This window comes from Melanostigma gelatinosum (genome assembly GCF_949748355.1).
Source record: "Melanostigma gelatinosum genome assembly, chromosome: 15".
In the NCBI taxonomy this organism is placed as follows: domain Eukaryota; kingdom Metazoa; phylum Chordata; class Actinopteri; order Perciformes; family Zoarcidae; genus Melanostigma; species Melanostigma gelatinosum.
In genome coordinates, this window is record NC_136648.1 from 10619391 (window position 1) to 10642179 (window position 22789).

Here is a 22789-nt window from a genome sequence, read left to right on the forward strand (position 1 = left end):
GCAGCTCCAGGAAGTCTTAGATGTATTACAGCTGCACCATTGTGAGACATTACTGGTAAACTAAATAAGGAAGCAGTGACTGATAATTATGGACCCAATACTGAGTACACAAAGGTGTCTCTCACTGTGGTTGTTTGTTTCCTTCTTAGCACACACAGAGCATGCATAGAATATCAGGAAGTAGGTTTTAAAAAAAAGACAGATTTATGCCCATCAGGATTACGGAAACTGAAGTAAATCACCAATTCATGCTTGTATTAATGTGGAAAGTACTTAAATGTCGAAGTCACTGATGCTGTGCAGAAACTATGGATGATGCAATTCTCATCCGGGATGAGCAGTTGGGGTTCTTGGGAGGGTTGATCGTCTTTTCTATTTATTTGGTGTGCTGCAGACGAACGATATGCTATCTGTCTAAAAACAGGGCCAAGTCTGAGCACACAGGGCTCGGCTCCAAAAGACTCTTGACATCTTTGGTTCCGTAATGAGCCACATTGGTTTAGGACAGAGGTGAACAGTCGAGTGTTAGATATTTGTGCCCTTTGTGCTCAGCCTGTAGCCTCCGGTGGTATGTATGCCTGCACGTACATGGATCCAGTCATGCTAGAGCTTTTCCTGTACCTCCCCTTATGTGTATTCCATTTAAATGTGGGAGTCTTGCTTGGTGTGAATTATAAGAAGTTTTTTTTTTTTCTTTCTAACTAATCTATTCTGATATTTTTCCACAATTAAGAGATCTTTAACTCATGTTCCATTCAGTAAAAAAACAGCACATACAATGTGCATAAAGTATAACAACAGCAGAGTTCTCTTTCCATGCCATATTGTACTTTGCAATAATTCAAATGAAGTCCTGAAGTACATGGAAGTTGTAAGCTGATGTGCTGGAAGTGAGACAACAGTGCCCACAAGTGGTCGTTATGAACAACATCAAAAGTGAAGTAAAAAAATATTTATTGGACAAACGTGACAGCGGAAGCAAATCTGCCCATTAACATCATAACACATCGCTCACACATACATTCATTCATGCACAGCAACAACCACACACACACATACATAAACACACAGCTTCACATCTGCAAACAAGTTCGACATTATTTCTTTTAGTGGCTGGGTCGGAAGGGGAACGGCATCCCCGCCATGAAAGGCTGAGCGGGGTACTGAGGGTGAGAGGAGGGGTGGGTGGCGAGAGGTGTGTGTGCAGGGTGTGTCGGGTGTGAGGCGATGGGGGAATGAGCAGCGTGCGGGCTGAAGGCCAGTGGAGGCGTGTGGATGTTGTTGTAGTACAGCACTGGGCCTGACAACACCAACTGGAGCAAACTGTTGAATGCCAGACATAAAGAGAATAACTGACGTGAAACAAAAAACTTCATTCGTCATTTTTAGGCACAAGTTATTCATCACAACAAAGGACGAGGGTTAAGAAACATCCAGCATAAAAAGGACCCCCATCACAACACTTACTTTACTTAAATTAGTGACTCTTTTGTCAGTGAGTGCTGCTCAGTTTTGATTTACATGGGATTGACGATGTAACCATTTCTGTCCTAAAATCTAGATTGCTGTTCTTAAAATAGACAGTTCACCCCAAAAATATATGATTTCCTCTTACCTGTAGTGTTATTTATCAGTCTAGATCGTCTTGGTGTGAGCTGTCTAGTTTTGGAGAAATTGCCCAGAGAAATATCTCCAATATAATGGGACTAGAAGGCATTTTTAGGAACTATTTTCTTACCCGCCAGCCGTTTCACAGTGGCGAAGGAAACGTGCATCTTCTCATGGACGAGCTGTCCCACTAGCTAGCTCAGGGGTGCTCAGGTGAGCTAGCAGTAGAGTATAAATTCACACTTCGTTCTGGGCTGTGATACGGTTGGTGGGTGTTGTTCAACAGAAAGAGAATGCATCCGACATAAAACTTCTCAAAACAAGGTCTGTGGAGTAACTGGGTCATGATTTCTGAAGAGAGACATTGCTGTTGAGTTTTTTTAATATATTTTTTTGGCGCTTTGAGCACCACAAGCCAATATAGTCCCATTATACTCAAGAGAAGAAGACGTCTCTATGGCCGATAACTCCAAAACTAGACTACTCACACCAAAACAAATTAGACTGATGAATAGCACTATAGGTAAGAGGAAAAATGTGCATTTTTCATTTTGGGAGAACTGTCCCTTGAAACATGCTACTTTAAACATGGAACAAAAATCCAGCTAACCATAGAAATTATTCCAAAGTAAAAGGGCGATGGACAGTTAATGGTTCTTACTTGTTGTGTGGCAGGCGGGAACAGATGGCTCTCAGGTCCTCTGTAGAGACAAGCAGCATGAAATAAGCACTCGATCACCACCACAGCACCATGAATAAATCAATATGACAACCGATGAAACCAGTTCGTCAGTTTCTTGTTTCGTCGTCGCTTATTCGTCACACACTTGTTGAAAGTTATGTGGAAGCCTGATGTTCATTTGAGTTTCAGTCCCTATAAAGCTGGAAAACGCACTAGCTAGGAAACTGTGAAACTATTCGTCTTGTTTCATTTTCAATCACAAAAATACAAACAGGATGTCAAACGTGAAGCTTCAAGTACATAAATTCTGTTCAGAATCAAATAATCTGTCATCCACGAGAGGCACGACCGGACAAGCCCTCACCCTTACCTCTCGAGCAGAGTAGAGCTCCATTGGCCATGGCCACCTGCAAGGCCTGAGCCAGCCGGTCCAGGGCCAGCTGAGACAGTCCACGTGCATCTGTGGATGATGTGTGAGTGTGTTTGTCGGCCTGGTCCAACAGCCTGGAGAGGTCAGAGGTCAGTGCGGCCAGAGACTCCATCTGGAGCAGCGCCAGGCGACCGTAAAGCCCCTTCTCATTTAGTATGTTTGGCAAAAGCATGAGGACCTACGTGAGGCATAAGACAGGCAACAACTTGATTATCTTCCCTTTGTATGTTGGAAGTGTTTTGTACACTTCTTATAAATGCACACTGTGAGGTAAATGTATCTAAAACACACCACACACCTGTAGGACACTCAGATGGAGAGCAGAGAAAAGAGGCCCCACCTCTGGCTCCTCCTCAGCGGTGCCATTGGTTAACCCCGCCTTCTTGTCCCTCCTGTAGGCCAGGGGGGCTTTGACGCACCAGCGCACCAACCCCCCTAACGGTGTGACATCAAGTGAGCTGATTGGCTGATTGCCAGAGAGGGCCGTGTTCAGGAAGTTGATTAGGACCAGACCAGGATCATCTTGGATCCACGACACGATCATCTGGAGGAGTTCTAAAGGAGGAGTGAGCTCCTCTGAAAACACACACACAAATGTTGTTAAAGATGTAAGATCTTGAATCTCTTTAGATCAGTTTTTCGGTCCCAGTTTTTAGATGTTTTTGTACATTTGTGTTGTACAACCTGTGGTGAGGTCATAGAGGGTGGTGACAGCGGTGATGAACTGGCAGCAGAAGCGTGGGCTGGCGTTGTGGATGTTCTGCAACGTGGGCCCGGAGCCCGGCACCATACTACAGTAGTCGTCTACTAGAACCTGAGCCAGGCGCACGCAGTACACACGGTGGGTTCTCTGAGGGAATCATAACCAGAGGCATATTGTTTATTTCGTACATCCATAGTACACAAACATGGAGCGAGGCACTAAATAGTTGAAATACATCCCACACAATAGTACTCAAAACACATACAAAACCTAAAGCATATTTAAGTGTGACGGTTAGTTTGAACACACACCTGTAACCAGGTAGCAGCACATTCCAAGATGGGAACCCTGCCCACAGCGATTGCCATGGAGACCAGCTTGCCTAAAAGCGCCATGCGACTTTCGTCCGCCTGGTTGCCTTGGAGACTAAAGAGGGCCGAGAACATGAGCTGACGGACGGTATCGCGGCTCTGTTCCTGGAAACAGCTGCACATGATCTCCAAGAGCTGGAGCTCCTGAAGAGCACTCATCCTCTGAAAGAAGAACACAAGAGCGGTCCAGATGTTTGCGTTGATGTGTTGTGTATATATATATATATATATATATATATTTGTATTTGAGGAGTCAGGCCTTACCCTAGCTGGGGTGTTTCTGTCCTTAGGTGCATGCAGGATGAACTCCTCCACCAGCTCCTGGGTTTTGGAGTCGACCAGAGGAGGCTGCCTCCCGGACTGCACCATGTTACAGATGTAGATGTCCAGGTGATACAGCAGCTCCTTCGCGGCACTCAGCACATCGCGAGGCAGCAACGACTGACGAATGTCACCCATCACCACCTAACAGGGACCCGTACAAAAATGTTGGAGATGTGTCTCATGTACTGCAGAGAAAAACTAAAAATAAAACCTAACACAACAATGTACTGATTCTCAACCTGTTTACTTCTCTATACACGAAATAGAAAACGACTGTACAAGGAACACCGATACAACAATAGTAATAACGAAGTCTACTTGTAACGTTACATTTCTATATATCTGTGTTTGTGTCGGTTGGTGGTCCAGCTTCACACTCAGTCGTTTCTCCTCCAGCCTGCTACAGCTGCTAGTTAGCAAGGTTAGCTGAAGAGACTGTTTTGAATTGCGCAAAAAACCTCTCGTGGGTTAGCTAACGTTATCGTTGAAGCCTTTTTTTTTTTAAAGAAACACATATATTTAATTCGTTGATGTCTTACCTCTGCAAAAAGCTCTCAATATACTTAAGGAGTTAGCCGACGTTGGCTGAGACTAGTGAATGGTCTACAAACGTCGACAGCGTCACTTCCCGTTACTACGGAAGCCTGCGTGGGATAAAACTTAGGCCATGGACGTTTTCAGCCGAGTCTGTGCATGTGCTGCTTTTTTATGTCAACAACATCCGTTGTTAGCGAGTGTAAATTACACGAGGGCACATTACAAACCCTCAAAACATGGAGTAAAAGTGATTTCACCCTACACTGTAAGGTTTTTAAAAATTAAAAAGTAATATATTTTTGTTATAACGCATTTTTGTATATAACGCACATAACTACACAAACGCGGGGGGGGGGTGCGAATTACATTTATTTATTAGGCGCCACATTTCCGTTGGATGTATTTATAAATTAGACTATTTTCGCAAACAAAGCCTCAAGTTTTTCAAAATTAAAACATTTGATAGTGCGGCAGGATGGCCATAACGAACCTAACCTTTAAGTGAAATTGTGTTACAACCATGATTTAACCCCATTTAACTGTACAATTGTACACCTTATATTGACCTTTTTGTTTAGGACATCTCATATTTTTGAGAATATGTTGATATTTTAGTTGTAATTTTCCCATTGAACTTAAACACATCAGTTACAGAGAAACAAACACTTATGGACAAGTAGTTATTTTCGCTTCTCTACAAGGACTATATATTATATAGTAAATCACTTTGACAAACTGTAATCCCGTCTAATCTACACAGGGGCGCGCCCGCCAGCCATGCACCGGACCGCCCGATGTGGAAAAAAAGAGCACAGTGGTGCACTCTGCTGCGCGCTCCCGCGCTGCACTTCGGTCTTGCACTTTACCGTCCCGTCGACTGATCCCAAGCAGCCCGCAAAATGACCATCAACACCCTGGCTAAAGGAGGCTGGAACCGGGAGCAAATGGCATGCTTTCAGAAGGTATGATACAATGACTGTGTCTGCTTTACTTATTTCATGAAATGTGATACATCATGACCTACTGTGTGAATCCGAAAATATAGCCGGTGCGAAGATGAGAGCAAGTTATGAAAGGGTGGAGTATCAATTTGTGTTTCATCAGAATATTTGACCTATGCATGTGTGTTTTTCTATGTTTTCCTATGTTGTGTGTATCTGCATATATGTGTGTGCATTTCAGTGTGTGTGTGTGTGTGTGTGTGTTGCCTTGACAGATGGAGAAAGTGATTGTGGCCATGCAGGACCCTGACATGGGTATGAAGATGAGAAACCAGAGGCTCCTTATCACTGTCATTCCACACGCCATGACAGGTGAGTGTGTGTATACGTGTCCCTTTATGTCAGTGGGCATTAGCGTCTCTTCTATGTGGACATGCACGTTGCAGCTTGTGTTTGTCCCAGCGATCATGCATAATGCAGCAGTGCATTTTTGGAGAATACTGTGTGCTTTGCAGAGTAGAGGGAGGAAGTTTGTCCTCTTTTCTTATCTCCTTTGTTTTCCTTTTTCTTCAGGCCATGATATGATTACCTGGTTGATCCAGAAATACAGTGTCTGTGAGGAGGGTAAGTGTATTGATACATTTTGTGTTTATGTGATAGAGAGAGAGAGAGAGAGAGAGAGACAGAGAGTGATTCTCTGTTTCCGTTTCCCTTGCTTGTTGTGTATCGTTGCTAGTGTGTTGCCAGGATATGGTGTTTTCTCTCAAACTGACGTGGTGAGGTGTGTGTGTGTGTGTGTGTGTGTGTGTGTGTGTGTGTGTGTGATGTGGGGCTTGCTGTTTCAAGTAAACAGAACGGGGTGAGCCCCAGGGGATCCAAGTTTGATTAACTCACCTGATGATCTGGGTTTAATTAGTGTCCCTGTAGTTTTCCCCTCAGGAAACTTTATCATAGGTGAAGTAAATTAGAGCTCGGAAAAAAAATAGCCCGCTGGTCCCTTTTGCCTCAGAGCAGACTGAAGGAGGAAAGCGAAGAGCCAGTCAGCAAGGGAGAGGGAGAGAGAGAGAGAGAGAGAGAGAGAGAGAGAGAGAGAGAGAGAGAGAGAGACAGAGAGAGAGAGAGAGAGAGAGAGAGAGAGAGAGAGAGAGAGAGAGAGAGAGGGATAAGAGCTGATTAATGAAATGCATCGCACAGTTTATTTTGGTGGCTGTCATTCATGGAAGTAGGGCTCTTTAACAAATGAGGAGCGGCTGAAGATTGATGACGCATTTCATCACTGGCACAAAGCTTTGCTCTGAGAGAGATTACTGACAGGCTGCAGGTGTTTGATAAACAAAAAAGAGGAATGATAGATTCGGCCCACAGTATTTTAGACAAGTGAAAGTATTCCTTGTGGCCAACTGATTGATTGATTGTTATTGATTTTCCACTTTCAGTTTGCTGAATTTGAGAGCTTTACCACTAATGAAACAGCTCTTTCATCATACAGTGATAAACCTGCCTTAACGTAGCCCTAACGGTGTGTGAGCTTAAATAGAAGGCTGGGTGAACTACATAATCACCTAAAGACAGTGAAACTGTGAGGAACTGTGCGATGATTCGTATCTTCTGTGGTGTTTAACAGAGGCGCTGCACCTTAGTGGGATGCTGGTGCGATACGGGTACATTTACCCTCTCAAAGAGCCGAGATCTCTTGTGTTACGGCCCGACGAGTCGCCTTACCGCTTCCAGGTGAGTCGGTCCTCCCCTCGTGCAGTATGTTTATTCTGCCTGCTTGTAAAAAGTCACCGTCCTTCCTTCCGGTTTAAATGCTTCACCACTTTTGACTAAAGTGATCACTGGCTGTCTTCCTTTTCGCTCTCTCACTCCATTAGCCCACTTTCTGATCCCCCATCCATCTGCCTCTGTCTGCTGCCACGTTTTAATCACCCGCTTCACAATCAATCTCGATCAGAAATGTAAAAAAGGTCACTTCTTTTTCTTAGACTCCTTATTTCTGGATGAGTACCCGGTGGCCTGCATCAGAGCTGGACTATGGTAAGGCAATGCAAAAACAACAACAACCCGGAAGGGGTAAGAGGGGCTCTCAGTAAAACATATGGGCAAAACATCAGGTTACAAATCTCTTAACCTCTTTCATTCATTCATGTATTTAATGTGTTCCTTCTTATATGCCATCAGCAATCTATTTGGCTAAAAGGAACATAAGAAAACAAGGAGAACTGATGGAGTATGAAAAGGTGAGCAAAGTGTGTGTCTATGTGTGTGAGTAAGAGAGAGAATGTGTGTGTGTGTGTGTGTGTGTGTGTGTGTGTGTGTGTGTGTGTGTGTGTGTGTGTGTGTGTGTGTGTGTGTGTGTGTGCATTATGAATTAAGCAGTAGTCTGGGGTAACAGGCTTATATCATTTTTACTTTTGTAAATTCTAGTCCTCTTTTCTCTCTGTGTTTTTTCTTTACCTATTCATCCCTTGTCCTTCTTCCTCTTCCTTTTTAGGAGAGGTACAGTGTGTTACACAAGAGGATCAACCACACCTGGGACTTCGTGGTGATGCAAGCCAGAGAGCAACTCAGGTACACTCACACACACACACATACAGACTCTCACACACACACGTACACAAACTTACCGTGTGATTTACGTTTAGAGCATCCAAACAGAGGCGGAAGGCTGACCGCATTGTTCTAGAATGTCAGGAGCAAGCCTACTGGCTCATCAACAGACCCCCGGTAGGTTAACTGTTATTGTACTCTACTGTGTTGTGTTATAACTGCACTCTGCTGAACTAAGCTGTGCTATTTCATCCCACACAACTATAGAAAGGTGTTTCACACTATTTAAAACAGTCAGATGTCCCACTCACAGTCCCTTCTGCCTCTACATGAAATATTCAAGCCATCTGGTTAAAGCTTCAGCTAACAAGGGAGAGAGAGAGAGAGAGAGAGAGAGAGAGAGAGAGAGAGAGAGAGAGAGAGAGAGAGAGAGAGAGAGAGCGAGAGAGAGAACAAATAATCATCATATTCCACTTTCTTTATGTTGTCTAACCACCACTGCATGCAGTCCATATGATTCTTGATGGAGACAGGTAGAGAGAAGGATCAGACGGAAAGGAAAAAAGTGTGTGGGGGGCAGGAAGGGAGAGGGTGAACCAGAGGTCAAGGGTTTGGAGGAGGGACTCCAGCTTGTCTTGCTCTTATGAATTAGGGACGAGGACATGGAGAAAAAGAAAGAGAAGCTTGAGAGTAGAAATCAGAGCCAGTGGAGTGGAAAGCTCAAGGAAGGATAATTGCCCACTCTCACGCATTTTCTCATCAGACACACACACACTCACACTCACACACACACACACACACACGACACTTAGTTTAATGCGCGTATGTATGTGTGTTTCTTTCAGCCTGGGGCACATAATGTGTTGGACATGGGTCTGGAGAGACCAAATAACTTCAGCGCACGAGTTACGCTGGTCAGTGACATCATCAGATTCCTTCATGTCCCGTTCTCCTCTGAAAGGTCTGTTGTGATAACGTGTCTCCTGTGCATCTCTTCCGTCCCTGTTTTGCTGTTTTCCTTCTGTCTTGCTGCTGGGATGGTTTCAAAGTAAGTGTGAAAGTAAGCTTTACTGTAGTATGGACCCTTACAGTGTATTACAATATCTTAATAATTACAAATAGAGGTTAAACATGACGTGATTGCCACCTTCACTGTCCCACATGGAAATGGTGGCTGATTAGAACCATTTCTAATTAGCAGCAGCAAAGACAAATCGCCTTATATGATCTTAATTATATGTATTCTATGTTATGACCAGTATATAATCTCACACCGTACATTCCTCATTGGTCAGAATATATCCTGCTTTAATATTTAAAGCCATTGTTTGTGTGGGTGAACACATACAAACACAGGGAGGCTGCCTTCTACTATTGATATGACTGTATAGTATAAATGTATAATGCAGTCATTGTGTGACAAAAAGTGATGACACCGTGTTTCTCTTAACAGAACTAGAACAGTGACTACTACAAAAACGAGGTAAGCATCATTTATATTGTATACACCCTCACTTTGAGTGCATTGAGTGGATATTTTAGCTCGCTTTGTGCGCCTTTTGCCTTCGTTTACAGATTGAAACCAGTCAAAGGGCCCTTGGAAGGAACCGTGTCAAGTCATCCATCTGCCTAGAAGGGTATGTGTCAATTCGATGAACAAACGTGTGCGGACACACATACACATGTGCACACAAGAACTAATGGACTTGCAGTCCTGGACTGCCTGGGCCGAGCTCTACGTCTCCAGCACGCACGCGCACACACGTGCACAATAAGGCTTAGTGCTCCCACTATAAGAGACACTAATGGATGCTTCCCGAGGCAAGTCGGGATTAGTGGCCATTAACGCTTATGATCGGCAGCACTAATCCAATGGAACTGTGTGTGTTTTTGTGCATGACGTGCCTCTGCATTTGTGTGTGTATATGTGCAGCTTTGTGAAATACAGCGAGCAGTACCAGAACCACGACCCCATTATGCAAGGCTGCCTTCCCAGTAACCCCTGGATCTCTGATGACACCGCACATTGGACAATGACTTTAGAAATGTGAGAAAATACACACAGATATACACACACATGCTATAACAAATCCAAACTACGGTCCACTGTTGTGGTCCAATGAATGAAAGTAATTTAGTTCAGCTGGTTTCAGCTTTTTGTAGCATCTCTTAACCTGCCAATGAATTGTGTCATACAAAGGTTACCACAGTGATTCATAGTGTCAGCCGATGTGTTTGTGTTGTTGCTGTGTGTTTACGAGCAGTGTGCCAACGCCGACACGTCTCAGAGTGGAAAGCTGGAGCTTCAGCTTCATGGCGCTTCTCAAAGACATCATGGGGAGGCGGGAGTTCATGCTCTACCTGGAGAAAGAGTTTAGCGGTGAGGAAGAGTGACTGAAGTGTTGGAATATATTCAAAATACAAATGTGAAAACGTTTAGTGCTTCGGTTTGGGGATGGAGTCCGAGCCAACTTGGTGTGAGGAATTCAGACACGAAACATCACATGTGTTGTTGCTTCCGCCTTCTTATTTCTATTCTGAACAAGCTTCTGTTTTAGAGGTTGAATCACAACCATCACGTGGTACAAGTTGGAAATGGAATAGTGGAAACGGAATTACATATGGAGAAGTGTGTCACGGTAATAAATGTAACTGTTATCACAGGACAATCATCTGAAACTGATTATTACTCTTATTAGCATTCAGAATTGTATTATTTCCCCGAATGACATTTTCCAATCCCAGCAGTGAAAGACGGATGGGTTGAGGTAGTGGAAAAGAAGATCCATGTAATGACATGGTTAGTTAGGGGAATGGAAAGAATAGATAAGGACGACGAGTAGAGACATAAAGCAGGAAAGGGATCTGTTCAGTCATGCAGACTTATGAAATATTGCCAAGGGCTGCATGGTTCCCCCCAGAGGCTAACCACACACACATTTTCCCGCACTATTGCTGCGCTGTTCACCTCCATACAAACCCAACATCTCATTGTCTGTCTCTCTGCTAGCGGAGAACCTGTGTTTCTGGCAGGCCTGTGAGGATATTAGGCACGGCGAAAGCTCCAGGATCACAGAGAAAGTGGAAGAGATCTACAAGTAAGCGTAGAAGCACACAAACATGCACCGCTTATATGCACTGTCAGATGACTGCGACTCGTTTGTGTGTGGCTCAGAAAGTTCCTGGCTCCTGGAGCTGCTCGTTGGATCAACATCGACAGTAAGACGATGGATAAAACTCGAGAGGGGATCAGACATCCACACCGTTTTGTCATGGACTACGCACAAATGCACATCTACTTCCTCATGAAGAAGGTTTGACCTCTGACACATTGTAGTTTGATACTTGAGACTTTCACCTTTAGGTGTGGATCTAGAATAACAGGACATTCCAGGCATCCAATGGTTTCAATACGTTTCTATAGAATATCTTTTAGCAAGCTTCATAAATCTGCTAATTGATTGTTATACCAGTCAGAAAAATGAAAAATAAATCAATGTCTGCATGGACGGGTATGATTTAACAGCGATTTAATAAATGTTGTAGATCTGAAAGGGACAAGGATCGGCATACCCGTGTATCATCAGCGTAATACTGATCGCTTGAATTGGGTTTTCCGGATTTTGTGGCCCTGACAATTGTGATGCCCTTTCCTCTCCTCGGACTTCAAAAGAGTCATTCATGCAGACAGAATGCAAAGCGAGCATATTTTATTTGGTCAAAATATACATTTTCTGCCAACTTTGTTTAGATGTTGAATTTCTTCATTTTTTCCATCCATGAATTAAAGAAGACACATCACAATGGCAACTTTAAAGTTTAGCTGACCGCTAGTAGAACATATTTAGGTGGTAATGCTGAAATGTGTGTGTGTTTGTGTGTAAAGGACTCTTACCCAAGATATCTCAAGTCCGACCGATATAAGAACATGCTGGCCAAAGCTATTGTCCCCCAGGAGACAAAGAAAAGGTAAAATGACACATTAATCACCACTTTGACTTTACGTTTACATTAATAGATTTAATTCTCTAACATTACACTTCTTCCTCTCAGTGTGTTCCCCTTCATGAGACGCCAGCGGCACTCCAGCCCCTCCCCTGCTCAGGCTGTCATCGACGCGACAGAAGCAGACGGGCATGCCACGGGGGCCGGACAAGCAGGTACCAACTCTGCAGCCGGTTCCCATGTCTGATGTCGGGCCAAAAAAAAGACGCAATCTCAGTCTCCATTGTCTCTGTTGGTCACCATAATAACCCCCCAAGGACTTTTTTCTTTCAAGTCAAACTTTCTGAGCAGGAGAAAGAGCTTTTAGTGCATCGTCATTCTGCATCTACATCCAATCTCAGTCCTGCATCTCAGTCCTCAGTGCTGTTCTTGATATTGATTTATAATACCGAGTCTTCCTTTCTGCCCCTACAGCCTTCATATAGAATCTACTCTGTCTCTCATAAGCAGGTTTAGGCAAAACGGGTTGTTTATAGGGCAATAGAGATGTAAAATATGTATTTTGTCAGAACTTTGCCTCAGCATGTGTGTGATTATTGTACAGTCTGCTGGTTTTGTTCATTCCATCGGACATTCTCATTGTCTTGGGTCTCGCTGTTAATTTTGCTCGAGCATGTTTTCATCCCAATAAAATGTCACAAGGGAATTCAGTGTTGTGTTTTGCTCTCAGCTTTGCATACTAAACTGTGAATGTGTGGATATGATTTTCGTTCTCATCTTCTCTTTCTTTCATGTGATCTGTTTCTTTGTGGCCCTTGGGTCTATTTTGAGCGCAAAGCCTTTAAATGGTTTGTTTAAGACTCTCTTAAACTCCAGATGTGATGGCTTTGTAAGATTGAAGTACAGAGCTCCAGTCACTCATTTCATTTGACAGCAACTTCCAGAAGCTGACAAACCCGCTGCTATTGGCTCAGGTCTGTTCCCTATGGTGACATCTGTATTCATTTCTTTTTTTACACATTTCCCCATCATCTAACAACCTTTCAGATGTTGATTCCCTCCATTGATCCCGTGGGAGCTGCAGTTTCCTCTACTGGGTTGGCTCCCTCTACTGGCTGTATGTGGTCAAAGTAACTAGCGTTATTTACCCGTGTAAATGAGTGGATCACAACCTTTTTTATCTTGTCTATCAATGTCTACCCTTCATCACAGGAGGCTGAGTGTGAACATGGGAGGGTTCAGACCGTTGTATATACGCGTGAGGGCTGACAAGGTGAAAGTATCCAGTATTTCAAAAGGACAGAATATTTATAGGAAATAAACAATTTTGTTGACAACACATTCATTATTTTCTTTTTTACCCCTATTAATTATCTTAAAACCCCTCAGATTTATCTCAATCCCAGGTTGGGAATCACTGCTCTAAATCCAGCACATGAAATCAAGGTCTTCATGAATAATTAGGGTATATGGGGACTTATAACATATTACCAATACTACTGAGCAAAGTTCCCTTTCAGGTGACAATTCAGGTTAAAGCGGCACTCCACCGATTTTACAGATGTCAGGTTATTCATCACAAGGAGCACTACTCAGTCTGTGTCTTACAGCTGTGTCTAAAGTCTTCAGTTAGATAGAAAACCTTTGTTATGTACTGTTGACGAGGAGTTTTAAAAAGAACGGCATTTAGATCGAATGAAATATAGTTTGGAGTTGCATATGGGAAATGCCGAATCCAGTATTTATAAGCTTGGTTCATATAGGGATTAAAAGTCAGGATACGTCGGCATTTGCTGCTTCAATTTTGAACAACAATGAGCAGTCAGGCTAGATGCTGTGATCTGCAGCACTGATCTGTGTCAGCGTTGCAGGACATGAGAGCCCACCGGATTTACTAATGGAGGTAAGCCATATATGGGCACCCAAGCACATGTACAAGTGCACACACACACACTAAAATGTGTATTCCAACAAACAAGCACTTGCTATATTTTTGAGGATTATGATAATCCGCTTTACTCCATTGCCCATCCACTCTCGTTGCGTGACGAGTGTGTGTGTGTGTGAGTGAGAGAGTGTGTGAGTGAGTGCCTGAGGAAAAAAAATTAAATAATGAAACAGTTCTCTTTATGCCACAGATTTATTTTTGGTGGGCTAAATGCTCTTTGGATTAAGTAGTAGACCGATAAAAGCAAAATCATGTTTTACATCGAACGTCTCATTTCTTCATCCTATGAGAGCTCCAGTGTGTTGTGGTAGAATGCCTTTCATACTCGTAATTAAATGTGACAACTAAAAACAAAAGGTGATTCACAATGAGTGAAAAACAATATTTCAAAGGAAGGAAGGCTATGCAAGTGTGCCAGAAGCATTCAATTTGAACCTGTGCAAAATCATAATGAGAAAATCATCAATATGGGATGCTTAGAAAAAGACAACACATATTTCATACGTCTTACATTTAATAAAGTATGGAAAGTGCTCAGTAGCTTCACTGGTGCAACAGACAAAACACACACACACACACACACACACACACACACACACACAGCGCACTCGTCTACAGAAAGATAAAGACAAGAGGAGGCACTGGACACAGCAATCTGAATATACATTCATAGTGGCCACTCATATACCGTACATAAGGGCTTTGTACGTTACATAGCGGAGTTAGCTTTTTAATCATAAAAGTGCTTCAGGATGAATGTCGGCAAAAAGTAAGAATTTTAGAGCAGGAGATGATCAGAGAGCAGACAAGAAAAGAAAGGTGGACATAACATCGGGCCATCTACTACAGGCCTACAGTACGTAAAGAGGTGGATTGTGGGAAGGCATGGTACACGTGGTCAGCAATTTATCAAGCAGTTACACTTTGAGGGTAACAAGCTCATTTCATTGGCTGATGAAGACCATGCAATATGGTAGAAAGAACAAAGCCAAACCATCTGAAAGGTTGTTTAAACTACATGGCAGTTAATAATCAAGCATCCATCTCCAATAGATCAAAAAGTTGAAATAGTTTTGAAATCAAATTTTTTTTTGCACTGAATTCAAGAAGATCCATGAATGAGAGGTGTTTACGTCAACCAAACCTTTTGTTTTGTTGCCTGAACCTCACTTCCTGTGAAGATGCAAGTATGAAAAGAGCCGATGCATGTACGAGTGGAGACTGACAGGCGTAAATTAAAAGGCTTTTAATATCACTGCCCCATCTAGAGCGCGATAGATGTGACTCTCATTACATTTGTGTGTTCAGTTCAGCCTCTAAATCTACACATTCACATCGTCAGCGATTTTTTTGCCAGCTGTTCTTCCTGTGTTTTGCAGCTGCAACTGTGTTGCCGTTAGCCTGGAAGTATTCGTATTTGTCTAATATTACAGTTTGTAAAATGTGCCGCTCGACTAACAACAGACCTGTCCATGTTTGTGATCGCGTGAACGCACTCAGAGGCAGATTGAGAAACCCTGAGCGGTAACGCGGTACGTTGAACTCGCTTCAGAGTACAGGCCTCTGGTCATGAGGTCAAAGGTCAGGTGGTTTGCTACCTGGAGGTTTTCATGTTCATACCGCAGCTTGTGGAATGGACCACCTTCAAGGTTTCAGCAGATTTGATTTGGATTAAATGGTGAGTGTGTATTAGACTTCTACAGATCTTTTTCATTCAAATAGAAGAAGAGTTTCAAACCATCTGTAAATGTGAACATGGACATGGTAGACCTACAAGAACATAGGTCTAAATTTGATTTTTAAATGTTTTATTCAAGATATTAAGAAACTTTGAAGAGTCAGAGTCTTGATATCTTTTTACCTTATGTGAATGTTTGCAGTGCACTTTGCTTACTTACAGCATCTCCTGTCCTACTATGTGACAGTGTAGAGTTCATCCTTGTCGCTCTGACAGAGAGTGTACCCACAAACCCGGGGTCTCCAGCTCCAGCCCCAGCTCCAGCCCCGGCTCCAGCCCAACGCCTCCCTGTTCTTCTCCTTCGGCGGCAGCAGGAACACCACGCAGCTGGCCACCAGGATGTGCCACAGCGAGTGTGTGTAGTAGTAGTTGTCCTCTGTCTCAGTGAAGATGTACAAACACACCCCGACGAGGGCACAGACTGCCCCGGGGATCAGGAAGAGGGCCCAGCGTCTCCACGAAGGCGGGTAACAATGACGTCGCTGCACTCCTCGGTACACCTGTAAACAAAGAAAAAGAAACTGGATTCAGCACAAGTTGATTGTTTTATTCACAATCTTTCTTTTCTCCCCGTGTGTGACCGCCTAGTTTGTCTTATCAACGAGGAAGTCAGCTGCATATTCCCATCAGATACCGTTTCATGAACTCCTTTTATTGGATGTCTCACCCAGGCAGTGACCATGCACAGTATGGCACAGATGACGGGACCCAACAGGTTCCACAGGCCTTTGCGGTCCAGCTGCATTGACATGGCTATGAGCAGAGCCCCGAGCATGAACAGAGTCTGCACACACAAGAGAAAGACAATTACGAACAAATCTTAGCACTTCAAATGTATTCATTTTAAGTTCAGTGTGAAAATAGGCAATAGTCAGCATCTTACATATTTGAATGTGTCTCTGATGCGAGCCATGCACAGGATGGTGACCCAGATGGAACAGACCGACCCCAGGAAGTCACAATATTGGAGGGTATCGTAGTCCATTATGCACATTACTGCTACACCTGGCTGGTCACAGGCGTGGTAAAACTACAATATGAAGAGGAGGAAGAAAACACATTACTCTGAATGCTACAAAACTGCCGTAAGAAGAATTAAGGCTCTCCTTCTCCACAGTCACATATAACACATGCATATAGATGTGATGTGTCCATGAGAACTGATATAACTCAGCTTAATCCAGAATGTGAAATATGCTTCAAGTGTGTGTTGTGTGATCTGGATTGATCTAGATTTTAACTGAAGTCATCTGCCATCACAGGCTCTACCCAACAACTCTATTAATAGCAATACATAGTGAACAGACACGCTCTGTCAGCATTTCTACTAAAGTCAGCTACCTAAACGCCACGTTCACCAGAAGTGCTTGTTTAAATAGCACTGCCATAATACAAATCTGAGTCAAAGTGTCTGTCAACATTAAAAATGTCCTTTCCTTTATCTTGATCCGTTCTGTTTGTTATTGTGTCCAAGTCCCACTCAAAGAGACCTGTTGTGAAATCTGAATATCCCACCCTCTTCCTCAGTGGGCCTCATAGTGTCCCAGAGCTTCATGGCCCCGCAGCAGCTGGTTCACCCTCTGCCTGTTTTCAGCTCTTCCCCTCTCCTACCCTCCTAAATTTGGTGGAGCTCTTCATCCGTACTCCGGCTCAAATAAATACGGGCGCCATCGGATTCAAAACACCTCATCCCCATTGTTGAGATCATCTAAACCAGTGGTCCCCAACCCCCGGGCCGCGGACCGGTACCGGGTCGCGGGTCATTTGGTACCGGGCCGCACAGAAAGAATAAATTACTTTTTTTCATTTCATTGATTATCAGAGTCGGAAAGATATTTTATTTTGAAAAATGACCGGATTCTCTCCCAATTACATGCGCCTGTCTCTCTTGACACATGTCAACACGCTTGTCACGAGCGTTACTTCCCAACCACAAAAGACCCACGAACTGCGAAGGAATGGACTCATACAATCATAATCCCTGCAATTGATATGAGATGTGTCTTTTAGATCTCCAGCAATATGTTTGTGAAAGTGTGACGAAACAGGCGACAGAGGCAGAAAACCGCTGCAGCTGTTAAGCGAACACAACACGCGCACAGAAGAAAAACCAGTAGGTCCAGAAACCAGTAGGGACGTAACACCGGTCCGTGGAAATATTTTATAACATGAAACCGGTCCGTGACGCAAAAAAGGTTGGGGACCCCTGATCTAAACATTCAGCCATTCCTTTAAAAATCTTTTGGATTAACAATAAACGCTTTCTGTACAGAACACTCGTGTTTCTACTGTTGTCGTCCAGCAAAAAGTCACCTCGTTCAGAATGAGACTTCTCAGTCTCTTTCCATGAAGTCAGACTCTGTAATAATAACTATCAGAACTTGTCAGTGGCAAAAACATCACCTTTAATGGACGTAACTGACTGACAGAAGGTAAACTCGGAAGAGATCCTTCCCTCTTACACAACTTTACACTGATAGAAGATGAACAGTACTCTAGAAACATGGCTATGTATGCATGTGTGTGTGTGCGTTACCGTAGAGAAGAACATTGTGAAAAGGTAGACGGAGGCCTCAGTGATGTAGCAGCGTTTGATGGCCACCACCATGGCAGGCAGGAAGGACAGGTTACTGAGCGTGAGCAGCAGAGTAGCCGTCAACTGGCGACAGTACGACTGAGCTGTTGAGTTATCAGTGCAGCCCCAACCGCTCCAGCCTGCAAACACACACACACACTCAGTGAAATCTAAATAAACACATGGCGGAAATAATCAGTAAATTACAAGAAAGGATACAGTGAAGACACTTCTTATTTTAGGTTAAGCAAAGAGAGTTGTTACTTCAGTTATTTAAGTCAAAGAAAAGTATCTTTGAGTGAGAGAGAGAGTCTTACCAGCCTTGCAGACACAGGCAGCGTACAGGTAGCTGTAGGATCTCATCAGTCTACATTCACCGTATGTCCCACAGTCCTCTACACAGGCACTGATAAACACCTCCGGGACCACAGACACCAATGATATATTACCACAGTCGCTGCTGCAAGAAAAAACACACACACACACACACACACTTTACATATTAAAACACACGGCCAACCACAAACGCCTTCGCTGTACAATCTAGTTTTATGCACTTTAATTCCCAACATTTAGCACATATAGGTGAATTTACTGTGTGTGAATGTAAAAAACATCTGTTGTCTGTTGAGAGTAGTGTTATCCCGATCCTTCATAGGTGCAGAAAATATGTAGAAGATATTCAAGATACACATTTTTAGACGCAGATAGAAATGCAGCATTAGCGTGTGTGTGTGTGTGTGTGTGTGTGTGTGTTACCTGTTGCATGTAAGCTGCAGGGTGAGGTACCATGTTGTTGACTGAGGAAAAGGCAGCCGGACCACAGCTTTCGGAACGCTGGCATTCACTTGAACACTGTACCCTCCGAACAAAGCTGCAGACACACACACACACACACACAAAGTGTTTGCAAACTGTATTTTCAGAATGCAAAGTCAAGCTTTACGATATATTTTTGTCTACAGGGTTCAATGGGACCTATTTCCTACCGTGATTATTTCTAAGTCATAGCAGAGTACCTATCTAGGCATGCCCTTAGCAGAAGGCAGGAAAACACCTTTGAAAGGTTGACATTCCCATTTCATAAATGTATATTTTAACTTGTACTTGTTTGCTACTCCGTTATTCATCATCAATCCTACAACCCTATTTTCTGCTATTCTATCTTAATGTTTCCAGGGGTCTAATGCATCAATTCCTAAGTGTAAATGTGAAAGAATCATTCTGGGTATCTGCTCTACCTGTGCGACAGGGTTGAGAGTCGTTGAGTTCGAGGACCGGAGCCCACGGCGAGAGACAGGCCACCACACTGCTGCTAGTGTTTGCCAGGGTTACATTAGTCTACACACACACACACACACACACACACAAACAGCATGTAACCTTAACCCTGACACTCTCAAATCTAACAGGCTTTTATCAGGGTAGTGTATGAGTGAATGTGTAGTCTTTCACCAGTACTCACAGAGTTGAGTGTGAGCTGTAGGTTGAGTGTACCCCCGGTGGCGTGTGTGTACAGCGGGTAGGTGAGCAGCGTGGGGTGTGTATCCGTGACGCTGATGTTGGGTCCACTGGCCGGAGTGAATCGGAGCGACAGGACGTCTACCTCCTCGTAGAGCACCGGGATGCTCCACACACACGCCGACGGAGGGGTGAACAGGGATGCTGAGTCGTTGCTCATGGTGACTGCGTCTGTAATGAGGGAGTCGTTGCCAGCTGATGTTGAGTTGGCGAAGGTGCGGTTGCCTCGGAGCATGTTGAGGTCATCGTCTACTTTGAGGCCGACGCTTTTTGGCTTGCACCCCACTGAGGGAGACACGCATTTAAAAAGAAATATCACACACTGGTAGTGGATTAGAACAGACATAGTGTGTGGAATGTTTGTTTACGGAAGTGTGCGTGTCTGTGTTCACCTGTGGTGTTTGAGACGATACTAAAGCTCACAGTACGGTTGTCTAAGCCGCTCTCCACAACAACTCGTACCCAGGTATCCCACGGTGGGTTAGAAAGAGCAGCAGAGCAGCCGATCCCTGAGCAAGTCACGGTTACCGGGCGGTTCTGCAGAGAGGTAGAGCCGAGCCTGAGGACCAGCGAACAGTTTCCACCGTCGGACCCCTCCTCTGACGAACAGTCGGCCACAGAGACGGAGAGAGAGGACGCAAACTGTGGAACGTACAACCTGAGACAGACACAAATAAATCAACTGGACTTTTACAGACTGATAAGAGGAAAAAAATAAAATGTACACACGGACAGTTCTTACTTAAGGCGGGCAGGTCTGTCAGGCGCTGCGGTCTGCTGGAGGAATGTGCCCTGCGGTAAAATGGGCGTGTCCACCGCTCTCCTGATTGATAGCTGAGGCTGGAAGAAGTACGAGCAAGACGGAAAGCCCTAAGAGAGAGAAAGACAAAAAAATAAAATAAAACAATGTCGAACAAATGCACACAAAAAATACAATTACAGAGATATAAGATCAAACGTATGTAGAAAGTTTCTTTCAAGGCCAGCCGTTCGGTAAATAAGCCGGCACTACCTGCTGCAATTATGAAACATGAACGGAGGCCAAAAAGAGAAGAAGCAGAAGAATGTGGTTCAGCTACTTTACGTAAGCAACAATTAACCGACCTCCTGCTCCGGTGGAACAGGTCGGGGTAAAAGGATAATTTACAAGTAGAGCATGATATGAACACCGACACTTGATCTTGGCCTTTCAATTAAAAACAAATTAATTTTTTAGACAAATATGATGGAGAGATGAAGTTGACGTGGAAAACAAGTGATCTCATCTTTCTTCAAAACGGTCCACGTGAAAATTGCGGCACTGTTTGTGTCCAGGGGAAAAAAAATCTTCATCAGGACTCAAAACAACAAAAACAGTTACAAAAAGTAAAAAGCACATACTGTATACGACGCTATACAAACCTTCTGCTCGATGCGCCCATCATCTTCAGGCAAGTGGGCCCCAACGTACCAATCACCGGGAGCAGGATTGGAGAGGTTAAAGGTCGTGGAGCTTTGTGAAGTCACCGGTAGGATCAGAGACAGACAGGGGCTCCATAGTGTAGCATTGGGAAACACCGTCCCTGTTGGGTTTATCACTGGAGGGGCACCATACCGAATATGGCTACGAGAGAGCGAGAGAGAGAGTTTCAAAGAACAAAATAAAAGCGTCGGCAGTAAATCCAGAAGAAGGATAAAAAGAGATAACGAGGAGTCACAACAGTATAAATCACAATAGAAAGTGAGCAGACGTTGTCATGATCTCACATGGTGACATTGTGCTGTCCACAGTGGAAGGTGTGGCCCTTGGTGACGGAGAAGAGCCAGCGAGCGATGGCCGTTTCCTCTGGTATGTGAAACCTCTGCAGCCTCACGTTCCCGTACCAGCCATACTTGGACAACTTCTGAGCCGGTTTGGACGAGAGCTCGGAGACAAATGTCACCTGTCCATCTTCAGGGGATAAGAGTTCATTGTATGAAAGGGCACAGACACAGTTTTACTGCTTGTAGTACTCTGATATATTGTAGTACTCGGATATACATATCGTATTAGTCAGTAAGTTAGGAGTTTGTAAATACAAGTACACTGATCTATGTATGTGATAAAAGACAATTAATGATACAAAATATTCTTTTAATTAAAAACAACACACTGGGGAAATTTAGCCGAAGAGATGAGAGAAAGAAAGCGCACAACTGACAATATTAGACACTAAATGACAATAAATACAAAACAAAAGCTGTTGCACAGACATGTCTCTTGAACAATGTGAACGTGAGTGCATGAGAGGACTAAAACGTTTCTTCAGGTAAACTCGCATGTCGAGACAGTTAGCAAACATGCTAGGACCAGTTAGCTCTGTCTTCGTCTCTCGTGCTGAACAACACTCACCGTCTGCTAACGTCCAAGTCGTAAGGGCGACGAGAAGGAGACCGCGTAGAAAACAAAACTCCATGTTTCCTTCACTAGTGTCTGAACCATTACATCGTCCTTTAACCACCTGTAACGTCACACCAATCTATCACTGAGGAGAAGTCGTTCTCTACGCGCAGCACTTCCTGGATTTCTATGTAAATACACGTCACGTGCTGCCTTTGGGTCCGTCGGAAAACTGACCATCATTCACATGAACGACCGAGAACAAAATGGCATTTCATTGATAATTAGTGTAATTTTAAAATAGAAAATTTTAAAATATTGTTAATTGACATAAACGACAACTTTTTGTTGACGCAAAACATAATGCACAGCAGTGAATAAGGTACAACACACATTAGTCCATGAATGAAGCGTGCATGTTAATTATAATGGTAATGTTTAAAAGTAGAAGTTTACGAGAACCAAGGAAGGCAACACTGTCCTATTGAAACAGTTCTGAAATGCCTTCATATTAATGTGTAGGCCTATATAGCTTTCATGATTAGGACTTATTTCAC

At 43.6% G+C, this 22789-nt stretch overlaps 3 protein-coding genes across 3 annotated transcripts; 1 reads left to right on the forward strand and 2 right to left on the reverse strand.

Annotated features, from left to right (window-relative positions):
- Positions 1 to 984: 984 nt before the first annotated feature.
- On the reverse strand, positions 985 to 4743 carry ints15 (integrator complex subunit 15). Its single transcript, XM_079285046.1, has 8 exons — positions 4658 to 4743; positions 4059 to 4259; positions 3735 to 3956; positions 3405 to 3570; positions 3019 to 3296; positions 2661 to 2898; positions 2270 to 2309; positions 985 to 1323 (listed from the first exon to the last, which is right to left on the reverse strand). Exons 2-8 carry the CDS (start codon positions 4251 to 4253, stop codon positions 1107 to 1109), a joined length of 1356 nt encoding a protein of 451 aa, XP_079141172.1. The 5' UTR covers positions 4254 to 4259; positions 4658 to 4743; the 3' UTR covers positions 985 to 1106.
- A 1128-nt stretch (positions 4744 to 5871) lies between these two features.
- Positions 5872 to 12759, forward strand: rgs11 (regulator of G protein signaling 11; the record flags this gene model as incomplete). The annotated part of the gene is made up of 16 exons (XM_079284694.1): positions 5872 to 5968; positions 6170 to 6220; positions 7221 to 7327; positions 7582 to 7633; positions 7778 to 7836; positions 8091 to 8167; positions 8242 to 8323; positions 8992 to 9060; positions 9606 to 9629; positions 9722 to 9783; positions 10080 to 10193; positions 10411 to 10526; positions 11157 to 11244; positions 11322 to 11460; positions 12033 to 12115; positions 12200 to 12759. 16 exons carry the CDS (start codon positions 5872 to 5874, stop codon positions 12336 to 12338), a joined length of 1359 nt encoding a protein of 452 aa, XP_079140820.1. The 3' UTR covers positions 12339 to 12759.
- Positions 12760 to 14230: 1471 nt separating this feature from the next.
- Positions 14231 to 22370, reverse strand: pgap6 (post-glycosylphosphatidylinositol attachment to proteins 6). The gene is made up of 13 exons (XM_079284281.1): positions 22245 to 22370; positions 21620 to 21803; positions 21275 to 21476; positions 20616 to 20743; positions 20266 to 20531; positions 19818 to 20158; positions 19594 to 19693; positions 19112 to 19226; positions 18670 to 18812; positions 18314 to 18492; positions 16661 to 16807; positions 16445 to 16561; positions 14231 to 16277 (listed from the first exon to the last, which is right to left on the reverse strand). Exons 1-13 carry the CDS (start codon positions 22306 to 22308, stop codon positions 15954 to 15956), a joined length of 2310 nt encoding a protein of 769 aa, XP_079140407.1. The 5' UTR covers positions 22309 to 22370; the 3' UTR covers positions 14231 to 15953.
- Positions 22371 to 22789: the final 419 nt, after the last annotated feature.

Excerpts from the sequence above, each read along its gene's own strand:
- ints15 (XM_079285046.1), bottom strand. The coding sequence starts at position 4,253 with ATGGGTGACATTCGTCAGTCGTTGCTGCCTCGCGATGTGCTGAGTGCC. Across the intron at positions 3,957-4,058 it reads ACAGAAACACCCCAGCTAGG|AGGATGAGTGCTCTTCAGGA; the intron begins GTAAGGCCTGAC and ends TTCTTCTTTCAG. Across the intron at positions 3,297-3,404 it reads CCTCTATGACCTCACCACAG|AGGAGCTCACTCCTCCTTTA; the intron begins GTTGTACAACAC and ends GTGTGTTTTCAG.
- pgap6 (XM_079284281.1), bottom strand. The coding sequence starts at position 22,308 with ATGGAGTTTTGTTTTCTACGCGGTCTCCTTCTCGTCGCCCTTACGACT. Across the intron at positions 20,159-20,265 it reads TATCGTCTCAAACACCACAG|TGGGGTGCAAGCCAAAAAGC; the intron begins GTGAACACAGAC and ends TGTCTCCCTCAG. Across the intron at positions 19,694-19,817 it reads TACAGCTCACACTCAACTCT|ACTAATGTAACCCTGGCAAA; the intron begins GTGAGTACTGGT and ends GTGTGTGTGTAG.